At 29.7% G+C, this 16,914-nt stretch overlaps 1 protein-coding gene across 1 annotated transcript in view; it reads right to left on the bottom strand.

The window, feature by feature from the left end:
- Positions 1 to 599: 599 nt before the first annotated feature.
- Positions 600 to 16,914, bottom strand: part of LOC111621392 (mediator of RNA polymerase II transcription subunit 14-like) — a 122,546-nt gene continuing 106,231 nt past the window's right edge. The window contains exons 24-29 of the mRNA XM_023363499.1: positions 13,025 to 13,269; positions 8,661 to 8,846; positions 8,478 to 8,585; positions 8,193 to 8,312; positions 904 to 1,102; positions 600 to 821 (exon numbers count right to left, since the gene is read on the bottom strand). Of these exons, the coding sequence (XP_023219267.1) occupies positions 760 to 821; positions 904 to 1,102; positions 8,193 to 8,312; positions 8,478 to 8,585; positions 8,661 to 8,846; positions 13,025 to 13,269 (920 nt within the window). The 3' untranslated portion in view covers positions 600 to 759. The remainder of the gene's footprint in view (positions 822 to 903; positions 1,103 to 8,192; positions 8,313 to 8,477; positions 8,586 to 8,660; positions 8,847 to 13,024; positions 13,270 to 16,914) is intronic.

Here is a 16,914-nt window from a genome sequence, read left to right as displayed (position 1 = left end):
TTAATGTTATATACAGAAAATATATGGATTTATCCTGAACTTATAAATACACACAATACTGATATTTATATACCTTTTTATGAAAACACAATGGAGTTTTTGAATTGAAGACACTAGACTGTTCCCCCTTTATTATTCAATTCATGACTCTGATTCATACATTAGTCAAAACACATTTCAGGTCTGAGAGCCTCTGTTCAATTGATTCTATAATACAAGACTTGAGTAATGTATTGATCAGCATCAAGAATTAAATAAAGAAGGTGAACAGTCTAAATGTCAAATCTGGTGGAGGTTGGTTGAGAACTTCCAGATATTAGGTCAGATCATATCGCATTGCTCTCAAATCTTCAATCACAATTAGTATCAAAGTTGTTTTTCTCCCAAAATCTTTCAACTTCAATCTCTTTTGGTAATTTTATTACTAGAATTTCATAAGAATAGGCATAATTCCAAATAATGATAAAAATATTAATTTTGTTTTTTAAATAAATAGGCATAAATTAAAATATGAACTTAATAATGTATATTATATTTATTAAAAACTTAAATTAATGATGTTTTTTTAAATTATTTATAAAATATAAAAAATTAATAATACACTGCATATATTATTTTTCAGCAATTATATTAAAGAAATCACAGGCACTGTACACAATTTATTTTTTGTTCAATTTACAATGTTTCCCCATTCTCTTCTTTCATACAATATAAACAGATTGGATGATAATGAAAATTTTAAATTAAACTTATGTTCAATTAGATGGGAATGACAAGATTTGTGAGAAGTTCCCTGATGGCTGGATATATACTGCATTCAGCTATAAAAAATAAGTTTTGAAATATTAATATTAAAATTTCATAAACTTAAAATAAAATAAATATTAATTTAATATTATGTACTTGGTTGTGGGTTATAATCCGAAAACCTCTTGAGTGTGTTTCTTATGATGGAAATGGGAGCAGTAGGTGATAATGATGCAGGATCCCGACGATCTGCTAATTGAGTTGTATTTGAATTCATATCATATACAATTGGCACCACGAGAGTTTGAGGCTCAACACCAGCTGGGAGATTTAGACCAATTCTCGTTAACTGAAGCTGAAATAAAAGTTATTTATTTCAAGTTTATCATTAACGTAAATAAAATACCATTTGATATCCAAAATTTACTAGATTTATAAATTTACATTACATAATATATTTGTTAGGCAGTAGTGCAAATTGAAACATCAAATATTAAAAATAAAGAATGTGTATATGCAAATATTACTCAATTAATGTCTTTAAGAATCCTTCTGTGAATTGTTTTGGTCTGTTCAATGTGAGCTCCTTGCTGTTTGTCAACAAGCCTGCATCCCTATTTCCACGAGTAAAAACACTTGTTTTCATTTTTCAGGTGTTACATTTGACCTTTCATCTTTACTACTTTCCAAAGCCACTTAGAGTTATAGCATGTCAGTGGAAAAGTTGTTTAAAAAATCCAAAGTCAAAGAAGTCTAAATGGCTAATATGTCCAGTGATTTAGTAGGAATATCCAAGTTTATTTTATATAATTGAGACCTGTAGATGCTTTAAGATGTTCGAGATACTCCTCAGTTTTCTTTGCAGTGTGAGAAGAGGCTTTGTTGTGATGAAACACAACTTTGTCCATCTCTCCTGGGTACTTGTGAGAAACTTTTCTTTCAAAATATGGCTTCAGAACATTGCTGATATAATAGTCGGCATTCACCTTAACTTTATTTGGGACTTTTATAAGAGGAAGTGTTCCTCTTCTGATTAATTCACTGATGATCAAGAACCTTCCGGCCAGCTTTCATAGCACTTCATAAACCAAGTTTCGAAAATGTTTTGACCAGGAAAAGCATGACAGATCTTCCGAACTCCATTATAGTAGCTTAAGTAGAAATAAGCTTCATCCAATGTCACCATAAATTCCAATCTACCTGCTGACAGGTGTCACTTGTACAGTTTGTAAGCATTTGTTTTCTGGTTTTGTTTGTGCTCTGCAGAAAGGCAATGTACTTTAGTCTTCTGTACCTTTGTTGCTTTCAAATTCTTATGAATTCTGTTTTGTAGTCCTCTGGCAAGTTCAAATATCCTTGGCAATGTTTTTGATACTTGGAGGGTTTGGTGTAGACCAGGGGTTGCCAAACTTTTTTGATCATCGACCTCCTACAACTTTTCGAAACCTCACATCGACCCCCACCAAAAAGTTTGTGTTACAAGCAAAAAAAAAAGCTCTTACTATTTTAATACATATCTTTTAATTTTACATTTATTGTACATATGTTAATAATAATTTTTGTAACTGACAATCAATGAGTTGGATAAGCTTGATAATCTTTAGCAAGATTAGCAATATTCGGTTCAAAATTTGTAAGTTTTAGTCTTTTCATCGACCCCCCAATAATGTTATATTGACCACTCTGGCGACTCCTGGTGTAGAAAGTAATTTGCAGACCTTCTCAATATTAGCTTTACAGTGTGCAGGCCTAGGTTTTGAACAAAGTTTTAAATAATCCCCAGTTTCCGCATTCCATCGTTTTTTCATATAAGAACTAATAATATTGCTTACTGTCTTCTGACTTACAGCAATGGAACTAAATTTTAGTGATTTAATGATCTCTCTGGAAGTCAGTCCCTGTTCAGAAAGCAGTTTTACATGGATATCAACATCCTGATTTTTGTGCAGGCCATTTTTTCAAATTTTTTTATGCAAACAATTTTACAACACTGAAAAGAATTAGGGGTAACCACTAAAAAAGTCTCATGAATTTTGGTGTTGCCAATTAAAGATAATACACAGTAAAGTTGAGTAATATTTGAGTATACATTGTCAGTAAATATACAAACCTCTAAAATCCAGCATAAAGTTTATTAAAACTTGATGCTGGATTTTCAAGTTCTGTGTATTTATTTTTACTATTTTTTCTAGTTATGTATGTTTTAATTGATGTCAATATTGACATAATCATCATGTCAACAGCCATTCAACATTGCTGTTGAATGGCTGTTGTCTCTCTTCAACAATAAATTTTGTCATTTATAAAATGAAACTGCAGTGAAAATTTGAAGTGATAAATACTATACATTTAATAATTTAAACATGTTGATTTTCCAGCTTTGTATAAGAAATCAAAATTTTGGATATAAATATAATAAAACCTGTCTAAAATGGAATACAAATAAAGCAGAAACCTGACTAAATAAAACAATTCTTTGGAATGGAGCAATTTTCTATGTTAAATTTTACTATAAGCTGAAAATTTATAGTAAAATTTATATGAAAACAGAAAACGAATTTTTGAATATGAAGAATGTAACTTAATCTGAATAAAATGGAAAATTAAGATGAAATCATAAGAAACCTTGAACATATAATAAAACACCATATTTTCAAGATTACTTATGATTTCATCTTCAGGTATATTCTAAACTTGGATAACAAATTGTCAAAGAATGGTAGCAGAATAACATAACAGAATGAAATAAATTGCCTTAACACTAGAATCTTCACAATAATTCCTTAAATAAATTTACAAACTCAATCTTTTAGGCTCATGATCAAAACTAAACTTCTCAAAGTTAAGACATACTTTTTAAAATTCCTTCCTTAATAACTGTTGCTTAGAACTTGACTTCGTTTAAGAAGATCAAGATACTTTTCTTTTTAAAGTTTGTTTGTAGGAGTACATAAGGGAAACACAATGCAAACAATACAAGAATCCAACTAACAACACCATTGAAGCTGTTCAGATGATCTCAAATCAAAAGGATTTCTCTCTGAATTTACACCAAGACTGTTTGGATTTGTAGATGTTTTGTCAAAATTCAGGCTAAAACAAAGTACTTGTTTTGTCATCTTCTTGTGGAAATATGGATCAAGACTGTATCAAAGAAGATAAGAAATTTTAGTATTTGCAAATCCCATCTTTTGCAACTTTAATGCATAATATTCAGATATTTCAAATACTCAGATGATCTTGAGTACTCAGGTACAAAAGATAGTGCACAATTCAGCATTAATGTCAATGTTTTAAAACTCATTCTGCACTCTGGGCACTAAAAGGGCCTTTTAGCAAGCTCACAAGAGAGTGGTCAGGTGGTAAGGGATGGAGCTGATATATCCAGGACAAACCATCCCAAAAAACTCCTGCAGTTTTTCAATCCATTCAAATTTGATCCTCATCCCCCAGAGTAGGTTGTCACCTTAGCCACTCAGCCATCTGACTGTCACTAATGTCAATTAGTAAAGTCAAGTTTTATTTTTCAAATAAAAAGAGTAAAAAAGTTTTAATTTTAGACCCCAGATTTTGATTTTATTGTTAATTACCAACCATATTTAGATTTAAGTAAAATATACTTTAATGATTTCATTAGAACAACAACAACACTAAAAGGTTGAAAAACATTATGAAGGCTTTATAAAGTAATGGGTAAATTATTGTGGATTTCAATTATATCTGAAATTCTTTTGCCTGGTAAGAACCTGACATAAACTTTATTATACTTATACAATAAAGTTATATCTTATATAACTTTATTGTATTTTATTTTACTTTCACAGAAAAGAAATTTTTTTACAATATACATTATATATCATATTTATAATAAAGATTTAAAAAAATTTAGAAGTAAGGAATAAAAAAATATTTCAATTGCCTGGTAAGAATCTGATTGAAGAATTATGATTAAAGAAGATNGTATGGAATCACACACACACATATATATAATAATGATAGATTACAGTAATTGCTACTATAGAAAAATCATTTTTGTTTTTTTAAACTCTCTCTATCAGTGGCGTGCCATCCATGGAAGCTGTGGAAGCACTGCTTCCCATGTATTTTCTAAAATATAAATACATATTATGTGATCATTTTCATATTTTAACATACTTTGAATTAATTAAAATTAATATTTTATTATAACCACATTATGTATCTTATTACAAATTTCTACACTACATGTGGAAAAAAAAAGATAAGATTGCTACTCTATATTTGAATATAAATTTGTATATGCATATTCCCAATGGAAGTGCTGTATTGTCGATACTCAGTAGCTTCCATGGCAAAAATATTTGAATTGTATAAAGCAGCCAATTATATGCTTTACAGAGCACCAACCTCACATGGTTTAGCTCATGGTTGCTACCCACCAAAATATCATATAATGCTTTCAATGATTCTATCCAGGGCTGGCACAGCTTCCCTATCATCAAATGTCACCACATGCCACTGCTCTACATATATATAGAAAAAAGAAGTGCTTAAAAAAAATAACTTTGTTTTATTGGTATTTCTATAGAAAAATCTATCATGCAGAAATATCTTTCATACTTTCAATGTTATGTTCAAATTTATAATAATTTTTCCACTATTGTCGCTTTCTCTTCATATACAAAAGTTTATTTCTTAAGACTTGTCAAATTCACTCTTACATTAAAAAATAATACTAAAAAAAATTTAAGCTTTTGAAATATTTGAATTACCACTATATTTGAAATGTGTAAAGAATTTCACTAGAAAGCATCAATATAGCCTAAAATGAATTACAATGGTACCTCATACTTTGAATGACTAACTTCAAATATTCCAAAATTTGAATTCTAAATTCAACCTAGAGTTTGAACAATGCTTCTACATTCAAACTGAGTGCACAGTGAAAAAATGCACTTGCTGCATAAACACCATCTGTTTGCATCTAAGTCATCTCTAACTCTTGTTGTGGAAGTATCTCTAGCATTACACCCATGTGTTTCGTGTGTCTTTCAGTGCTTTTTCACTTTATTTTTGGGTTGTAGGTTGTTGACCCTATAATTAACAATTGAGACAAAAAAGGAACTTATTGCAAAGCATGAAAGCAGTAAGTGTGTGGCAGATCTGGTGCCCATGTTTAAAATGTCAAAGTTAATAGTGTCCACCATTCTTAAGAACAAGGAAGAAATAAAAGCAGTAAATGTGGCAAAAGGTGTTACAACATTAATCTCCGGGTGATTGCATGTTATTGAGGAGATAAAATTCCTAATGTAGATAAATGGGAAGCAAATGGCTGGATGATATCATCTCCAAGAGAATTATTTGTGAGAAAGTCAATCAAGCTGCACAATAATCTTACAAAATGGGACATCACCACTACTCACCAAGGTACAGTAAATGCAAATTTAATTTTATTATATAGTATTTATATATTTTATTTATTGTTTTCAAGTTTTATTTTATTATTTAGGGCATTTAATTATGTTATTTTTTGCCTTGCCTTGAATTATATTTATTTGCTGTTTAGGTTTATTGAAATGAGTATTGTTTAGGGTGTCTGGGAACATATTAATTCACTTTCCATTATTTCTAACAGGGAAAATTGATTTGAACTTTGAACAATTCAGAGTTTTGTAGTGCACTGCCACTTATTGGTGGTTATTTAGTAAAGTATATGTGTATATTATTTGTATATATAATTATCCTTTGTACTTAGTTAGCATTAATTTTATCATGTTCATTACTGTATCAGATTTTCTTTTTTTTCCCTCTTTGTTTGTTTTGTCGTCCGTGTTGACATGTGTCCTTCTCACTCCGTGTTTCCTTTTCATGGTATGTGTAAACGGACCTTTTGATTGGTTACCCAAGAGGTCACGTGAGGGCAGCAAGAAGGGATATAAATAGCAGGTTCACGTGTGATAAAGGACTTTGTTTGTGGATTTCCCTTAGGAGTCTAGTTAGAATTGGCGACATCAAGGGATATTGAAAAGAACCGGAGTAAGAAACGACGACCTGTTTCAGCCATCGAGAGAAGAGGAATAGAATCCAATTCCATCCGTAGTGCACAAGGAAATAATTGAGTGGATAGAAACAATAAGGAAGTTAGAGTACCCAAGGTATCCACTCAAGTAATTATTTTTGTCTCCACGTGTGATAGCTGTTGGTCAGATGCTTTATTGTTTAAGTGCCGGATTTCAGTGAATAGGCTGATCTCATTATACTTTACATGTTATAGTAAACTAGTGTAAACCTTGTTACCCGTTAAGGAAGGGAGGAGAGTGACGGTATGAAGTTTATTTGTATTTGGGACATGTGACTGTGTAAAGGATTTGTTTTTTCTTGGAGAGTTCACATGAGCCCTCAGTTGCTGAACACAAAAACTGTTATAAATAAAGGTATATTTTGTAAGCCAACTGTTTGTTGTAGCCTTGTAGACCTCAGTCTAGCCAAGCTCAAATCAGTTTAAACATCTCCTGGAACAAATTAAATTTGAAGTACAAGGCACTACTGTATAAGCATATTAGAAGTAATTTTGTACTTTTATGCTTGAAATTTCTTCAAATGAAATTAATTATATATATATTAATTAATTTATTATTATATTAATGAAATTAATTATACATATATAGATATCTTCAGCCAATTGCTTCTCATTCATCCATAACAGGAGGAGTGTTTCCATCTCCTCAGTAACATAAAATCTATTGGAAGTCAATGTTTTCACACCATTAGCCACAAATGTGGCTAATTAATTTCATTTGAAGAAATAATGGTGGACACTGTCAACTTTGACCTTTTAAACATGGCCACTAGATCTGCCACATGTACTTCTTTCTACTGCTTTCATGTTTTGCAATAATTTCCCTTTTTGTCTCAATTGTTGATGCTACAACCTTTCTCTAAGGGTTTGTTGCTTCCAGTCTCTTTTTGGATGCCATGGTAGGGGTTATATATATAATCAAACATCCCAAAAATAAAAACTGTAAACACACAAGCATAATACTAGAGATGCTTTCCACAATGAGCAAATTTTTTTGCTGTGCATGCAGTATGTAGTAATATCATTTGAACTCCAGAACATTTGAAGTATGAGGAACAACTGCATATTTTTAGTTCTCAATATTTCTTTTTTAATATTTTATATTTAGGACTTTTTTGTAACCTAAAAATGATAAATATTTAAGATATTTTAGTTAATTAAATTATCTAGTAATAAATTTAAGCTTCAGTACACAAATTTAATGAAATACATTATATATGTAAATTATATCTGCTATTCTAATTTACAATATTTACTTATTACTGTGTTTTCTCAATTCTAATGCAGCATTGAATCTAACAAATACAATTTTTGAGACTAGAAAAGTCTAAAAAAATCAAGCATTAAAATCAAGAAAACATGATAAATCTAAGTTTTGAATACTTACAAAGAACAACATTCTATCTTTGATCATCACAGCAGACATTCCTGGAGGTCCGAGTTTTGGTGCAGAAGGAGGGATAGTAAGACACCACTGTACTGACCATTTAAATGATCTATCTGGAAACTAATTTAAAATTTATTATAAAAAATTATTATTTGGCTTCTTTGATTTTATTTATAATGATCTTAAATTTCAAAATTTAATTTAATTTAAATATAATTTAATTAAATGAATATTCAAACATATATCTTGAATTACTTTCACTAATTAAAAATTTAAAAAACTTACTAATTCCAGTCGCATAATATTTATACAATTTTTCAAAATTTGTACTGGTGCATTTAAAATTCTACTAAAAGCTAAAAACCCATTTGGTTTAAATGGTGTACATACAACCTAAAAAATAAAATTATAATAAATTTGTAATAAATATTAATTTATATTTAGCAAGAGAGAAAATAAGTATCTTACTTTATTATCAAAAAATTTTTCCAGTATTTGTAATTCTTCACCTAACCATTGATCTTTATATTCAGCTGTCGGAGTAAGTTTTAAGTGGAGGGACTGAAGAGTATTGATATTTAAACTAACACGACATTGCATTGTTTCTACTTTAAACTGGATCACACCTGGTTCTGTTGTAGTCAAAGATGTTAACTAAAAAATATTATGTTATTTATTATTTTATAAACCAGGTATGATAAATAATGTTAATCTAAACCAGTGGTTCTCAATCCATGTTCCCAGAACACAGGTGCTCCATAAAGTTTTCGAAAGTGTTCAAAAAAAAAAAACTTTAAACTGTTATTGTAAATTTATTCCAATGTACTCTAACATATTAATGGACTAATTGGGAGTTTGATGACTCCCACTTAATCCATCTAATTAGTGCACAGGTGTTCATGAAAAAAAAGAAAATACATATAATCCAAAATAGCCCTCTACATTATAAGAAAACTATTCACAGGTTTTAAATGAACTACAGTATATATATACAGTAATTCAATTCTGTTATAATGCAATTCAAGTGTGAGTCCCAAGTTTCATAAGCAGAAATGTACATTATATTTAGTCAATGAACATAAAATGTAGATTTCTTCTATTTTCAAAAATGTCATGAAAAATTTAAATTTTACATTTCTATGTATAATTCTTGTAATTTTTCCAAATTTTAATTTTAGAACTTATAGGATATTTCTTTTTTCAAATCTACTATTTATAGCACCAACTTTGCCTACTGCAAAATAATATTCTAGGACTAATGACTTACCTCACTTCTGTCCCTTAGAACTGACAGTTGAGGGAGGAAAGAAAAGCTGAATGTTGATTATGATACTTTGTCATTTTACAATAATTCTAATATTTTGACAATGCGTGAATAATTGTGAGTTTGATGTAATTTATTTGTAGACAATTCCATGTTTATTACTTTATTCAATACAATAAAGTTTATTAGCTTATTGTTGCATTGTTTTGTGAGAATAGTAATCACGGAATAGCTTACCAATTTTTTAATATATTGATACTAATTTTCTACATAGTAAAAAGTATATGAATTATGTTCCACAGCCTCAAACATTGAGAACCACTGGTCTAATGTAAATGCAAAGAGTCAAATTAAAATTAGATATATTTTGGAGTCTTCATTTTGCTTAATTAGCTTAATTAAATACAACAAAAAGAAAAAACTATTACAGTAAAACAATTTTGTAAGAACTTACTTTTGGTTTCATTTTACCTCATTTTTATTTGGTATTTGCATTAAAGTTATTATAGTTAATAAAAGAAAATAAAAATCTGGAAAATGTTTCTAATTTTAACTTTGGATGGTTTATTTACATCAGATAATTAGAAAAAAAAAAAAAAAAAAATTTTTCATTTTTTCTTGTTGTTAGCAATGGCAAATGGCAAATAATATTATTAGATTATTTATATTTTTACACTTAGTTTGTATCATTTATGTAGTTTATTTGTTTTCTATTTTATCTTTCTTAAAATAAAGTAAAATAATTATAAACAAAACTAACAAAATATTTTAACCTAAATATGAATACATGTATTTAAAAATTACATATCCAGAAAATAAGAACAAGTTAAGCCAAAGTTTTAAAAATATTTGTATTAAAATATGTTAGCAATACATTAAACTATTTCTTCACACAATTGTCATATAAATTAAGCCACTTGTTGCATCATGGGCTAAACTGAAAGGATTTGAAGTAATAATTTTTGTATAATTTTATCAAAAATATCACAAAGCTTTTCGGTTAATGTTGTGCAGCATCTTTTGCCTCTTGTCCAGAGGTTGCTCTGGAAAATTTAAAAATATCACCACCATTTTGCCAGTTTTAAATTGTTTTTGCCACTTCAAATTGTTTATCAGCACCAGTTTTACTTACTAATTAATGAAGGTGCTGATAGGCTTATTGGTTTGGTGTCTGGAAAGCAAAAGTGACATGTTAAACTGTCACTTACAAGAAGAGGGACAGACGTTCAGGTCTCCGATTTGAACAAAACTCTGTGAGCACATAGCCTTAAACACAAACAGCTCCTCGACCAAAAAATAGGACTTATTTTTCAAATGTTTCCAAAAAAGTGGCCTCTGAAAATTTAGTGTTTAGCTTAGAAGACTTTGAAAGTTTCCTGTCCAAGATCGGCAATAGCCAAGTGAATATGATGCAAAGCATTTGAGCTAGTCAATGTAGGTTCGATCCTTAGGAATTTTAGTTTAGTTTTTTTTATGTATGACATTATTTTATTATTTTACTGCATCATTAGCATTATTATTACTATTATTATTCCACACATTTAAAGCTTATAAAAAAAGAGATTAAAAATTGATGTCATTTCCTGCTTACAGAAAACAAGCCTCTCTAGATTTAACTCTTATATTGCTAAATCAAATTTTCTTCATATTTATTTTCAGATATGGAGGTATTGTGACATTTGGAGTGTAACAAACATGAGCACATGAGGATATTATCCATAATATTAACAATTAAAAAAATAAAATGTTGCGACTATGCTACCCTATTTTCATATCACTTGTCTTTTTTGTCCATGTTCAGTAATGCCCAAAGCTTATTTGCTTGTGAGGACATAGTATGTAAAATATGTGAAACCAAATGTGAAGAAATAAAAGTCTTATTTAACAATGTTAAACAGTTAAATCTACAGAGACTTGTTTTTGCTAAACAGGAAATGACATCACAATGTTTAATCTCATTTTATAAACTTTAAACATGAGGAATAATAATAGTAATAATGATCCTAAAGATGTGGTAAAATTAGAAAGTTATATATTAAAAAAAACTAAACTACAACTAAAACTCTGAAGGTTCAAACCTACAGTGTCTAGGTTCAGTACCTAGGGTCTTATTCACTTGGCTATCGCCACTCTGGGATGTGAAACTTTCGAACACTTATGACCTAAACACTAAATTTTCAGAGGCCCAATTTTTGGAAGCAATTGAGAAGTGAGTTCTATTATTTGGACAAGGAGCTGTTTGTGCTTAAGGCTACATGCTCACCAAGTTTTGTTTTAATCGGAGACCCAAATGTCTGGCCTTCCCTTTGTTAGCAATAGCAATCAATCATTTTTGAATAATTTTTTAATGAATAATTCTGAATAACATATTTCACAGGTTCTGTCATATCAAAAATTTTATTTTGGTCTACTGAAAAATGATCAAAGTATAAAAAAAGTCATCCCAAAAAATTCCCCAAAATTTCTTTCAGTCAATAAAAAATCCCCACTCTGGAAACACTGGGTGGCATTGCACAAAATTGCCTTAGGTTCTTGACATCACTTTTTACCTTTCTGCCCAAACTTGCTGTTTGACGTCACGAAATTGCTAGGTGTGTGATGTACAGGATTCCCATTGTACATAAGCTCGACATTTTGCTATTTTTTCCAAAGCACAATTTTTTATTCAATTTCACGCTAAATGTCAAAACAAATGAACTGGGATTTTTATTGCCACTTTAATAAAAATATTGTCAAGTGGCAATTTTGGTGCTATGCAGTACAACCCCTGCTTGTCACTCTACATATGCAAGCTAGATAAAAACCTTCTTGAAACAAAACAAAAAACAAAAAAAAAAACAAGTGATTATCACTTGTTACTAGATTTAGACTGCATGGAAGATGCTCATAAATTTCCAATTTGAGATGTTTGAATAAATGTATATGTATGGATGTCAACAAGTGATTGTGAATTATGTAATAAACATATTTCATATGTTAGTAGTTCAGAATTTCATATTGTAGCTTCTTCAGAGTTTCTACAATTTCAATTTCAACTCTAACTTCAATACAACAATACAATACAAATTCAATTTTGATGGGTGTTCTTTGACCTAAAGTCCATATAAAAAAAAATGCTTTTGTGATCCTGAAAGACTGTAGCTATGGTTTTCTTTGTCTATAGTGAATGTTTGAATTTGTCAGTTTTAACAAGTGGCTTAATTTTTTTTATGACAATTGTGTGAAGAAATAGTTTACAATACTGCTAACGCATTTTAATAAGGAAATTTTTTAAAATGTTGGCTTAAATGGTTCTTATTTTATGAATATGTAGTTTGTTAAATATATTGCCATTGTAAACACTATTGACTATTTTCTGATTTGATATGGACAATCAACATTTTACTGTTAGTCATAATATGACCAAAAGAACTATAATAGCATCAACAAAACTGCTATTAATTTCTATTTGTAGGCACTCATCAACATTTTTGGTAGCTGTCTGAAGCAAAGTTTCTTATAATGGAAGTGCTATTGTAACAAATATATATATAAAAAAAAAATATATATATATAACTAAACAGCTTACACTTTCATCACTTTGTATAACCCGATGAAGATTACGACGCATAAACAAACAACCTAAAAATCTTTCTAATGGTGAATATGCAGACATTCTAGAATCAACCATAGTTCCACAAGGTAATGACGGGTTTGGTAATGGACTTGGACTGCATAACAAATCATATGCTTTATGAGTAAGAAGTGTTGGAATGGCTGCTGCCCATGATCTTTGAGGAAGTACACGCGTTGCAGAAGTGGCTGGAGAAACACCTGAAAAAACAATGTAAGAATAACATTTTCTTTTATAATATTAAAAAAAGAAAAAAAAAAATGAAATGAGAAAATGAAAAATAAAGTTTCACTTTATGACTTTATTAACTAATTGATAGCTGTTAATTAATATACATCATTCATAGTAATACATATAACTACAATGAAATAAAAGTTAATAAAGACTAAGATAATAATAAAAATTGTTCCAATTCAAAATCCCAATGGGCTCAAAAAATCTAACAGATCAAGTCCTGATTCACAAAAATTTGACAAATTATAAAAACAAAAAAATCACACAACTAAATGTCCATTTGTCTAATGATGTCAGATCACTATATTTAAAATTTAAAAATAAAGAAAATGTTTTATTACTTTTATAATCATCACATAACAGTTGTAATACTTGTTTTGGTAGTCTGTGTTAACGTACTTAGAATTAGTTCTAGAATAACTGATTGTATTCAAATCACATTTTATTATAATATGCTATTACAGAGTACATAAAAGCATTAATAAAATTACTAAAATTGAAAGCACATTTGATACAAATTCCACAAATAATGATCACACACAATAAATAATAATGTTTCAGTGTTAAAACTCTTTTCATTAACACAAAATATATAAAAGTGTAAACCGCCGGGGAGGCTGGAGGTCTCCCGTTCCGGCGACAGGTCATTAAACCTGCTCACTTGTCAAGATGGCTGAATTTACTATTTCTGGTCCTGAGGGTTGGGACTCTCAAAGGTCAGGCAAGTGGAGGGAGAGTACTTTGAGGTCGATGATAAGGTGACATTCGTATACGAGTAAAGGAGTCTACCATTTAACAAGTAAAAATAAGAATTTATTAAAATGAACAAAATTCGACAAAACGACTACACTGATCTTGTTACTAAACCGCCTAACAGCTCAAGAGAGAGTTTACACGTTTTTTTCATACCTCTTTGTATGGTTTCTAGATGAGTAAGTCCATGTAGGCACATAAATGTCCAAGGAAAGGTGGTTTTAATCCAAATGAGCACAAATATAAAAAGTTTGCGACTCTGGCGATGATCGGATACCGATGCTCGTAGATCAGAATTTCGGCAGGTTTGGAGAATCGACTCGATGTTGTCGGTCCGGCTTTCATTAAGAGACTCCCCCGAGAGGGGGTAAGAACTGTCTTTTATAGCTTTTTGCGGGGAAATTCTACCACATAATCGGATGTTCAAAAGCTAAAGGTTATAGGTGTTCCAGGGACCTAAAACAAGTGACGAAATTTGGATGCTAACTATAAACTTTTGCACAAGTCGAGCTGCAAGTTATGCAAGAACAATAGATGTTGATAGTTATGACAGGAAGGTTTACACATTCCCGGCTAAGATCGATTTTTTTCTTCTAATTCGTTACATAAACATAAGGAAAAAGATAATTAAAATTTTAGTTAATATAATTCTGGATCTCACAAAAGCAAGCACTTTCAACAGTGTGTTACAGTCTTTCTCACAAATTATTTATAATGAAATGTCTAACATTAGAATAATGAACAAGAAATTCAAAGAGAACATAATTTTAAAAACTTTTTAATGAACATAAATTCTTATTGGTCTTTTCCTTTTTCAATACTGTAACGCAGGGCTTCTTAAACTTTTTTTTATTCATGACCCTATTTATGATTGCGATTTTTTTCGTGACCCAAAAAATATAAAATAAAGATATATACAAATTTGCAAAAACAATAATGGTGTACTACCACAGTTCACTCTTGTGTTACAATGGAACAGAGACAACTGAATACACTGAAAAGTGACAACACTACACTAGTTCACACTACAATCAGTGTTGCTGAATCGTTGTCTCACTGCATCAGAAGTGACACAAAGTGCAACTCATGAAACCTATAACACAAAACGTGCCATTTTCAAACTATCACAAATTATTTTCAGTATTTTGCATTAAAATCTCGCAACCCAAGATTTTGCTAAATGACCCCAAATGGAGTCACGACCCATAGTTTAAGAAGCCCTGCTGTAACGGGTTGAATGAAATGGAACACAAATTGACATGAAATAAGTTTTTTGACATCGGAATAAGTTTTAAAACTACTTGTGTTTCTTTCTGAAATTAGTTGTATATAACAAAATACAATATAAAAAAAATCCTTTCAAAATTTTTATTGTGTCTAGGAAACACCAGAACTAAGAAAATATCAGGATTTCAATTGTTTGAGCTTCGATCACATTAGGATTTCAACTGGATTCTACCATAAATATGATTTAAAAAATAAATCATTTCAATTCACTTGAAGAATATTTCTTATTTTATTAAAAAAATCTATAAAATCTATGAAAATTATATATACTTTATTATATTTTTCAATCTTCTAATCTTTATTTAAATAAAAATTTAACACAGGCATTAAATAAATAAATCATTGAATTTTGTATAAAATTGTGAAAAATTTATTGTAAAAACAAATATTAGATGATTTTCAAACATGATGCAGGATGACATAAATGCAAAAAATTAGAACTAAAGAGAAATGAAAAAGCAATAAATTCAGACAGAAACATCAATATCTTCAATGTAATAATTTGAAGAACATATTTCAGTTTTATACACTAAATAAAAATAAATAATAATCTTAAAAAGCATATTGTTGCACAAAAATAGTCAAAAATAATTTTTTAAAATCTCATACTATTATTGTGTTATTTGTCAGTTTAAATAACACGATTAAAAGAGTTATACATAAATCACCAAAGAAAATCCAGAACAAATTAACACCAACAAAAGTTTAATAATATACAAACATTTTCAACTACAATCAGTAGTCATCATCAGGTATTGTGATGTTCTAAAATAGAATGTACATTCTGAATTAAAAAATTTGAATGGAATTTGATTGAAAGGTGTAGGCAACATCAAAGAAAGATAATAAACTATCTACACAATTCCAAAGCATGATCTCCATGAATTCACTAGTGTGTTACAATAGTTACAATCCTTAAAATTTATTGGTGTGTTCTTTCTATTGGTCTTACAAATCTCTAAATTTTCCAGTTTTAATGTATATTTTATCTTGAACTCGATGGATGAGACGAGACATTTATTGTCAAACTGCATATATGCTTAGTTATCAAGAGCTTAAGATATCAAGACTGTGTTCAATTGTCCCTTATGATGGAGGCTTAATTTCTTTCTTTCTTATGTTCAATGACTGGCTGGTTGCTCCCATATACTCCAAATTCTGGTTGACACTTGTGTCCTTGATTGGAATGGTGTAGACACCTGGAAGCAGATTTCTATCCATGCTGTTCTTATCATTTCTAAGAGTAGATGCTAGGGCTTTCATTTGTAGACAAGTTTGAGGTTAGAGACCTTTGCTATTTGCTTAAAAGTATCAATGAAGTGTTTACAGTCGACCCCCCTATAAGATATAGATACGTTCCAATTTATTAGGAATCCGATTTCTTACAAGTCGTTCAATCTCAGCCCGACACGTGTCAAGTTTACGGACTACGGCTGATTGAAAGGTTTTCTTCCATAAAATTAATCGATTCTACACTAATCCGACTCAACATTTCCAAAATACGTATATTTTTTTGTAGTTTTATAGGAATCGTAATTATAGGGACCGTAATTATAGGGGGGTCGACTGTA

This window comes from Centruroides sculpturatus, unplaced genomic scaffold, assembly GCF_000671375.1.
Source record: "Centruroides sculpturatus isolate CEXI.00-Female unplaced genomic scaffold, Cexi_2.0 scaffold129, whole genome shotgun sequence".
Taxonomy (NCBI): Eukaryota; Metazoa; Arthropoda; class Arachnida; order Scorpiones; family Buthidae; genus Centruroides; species Centruroides sculpturatus.
This window is presented reverse-complemented; position numbering and strand designations above follow the sequence as displayed.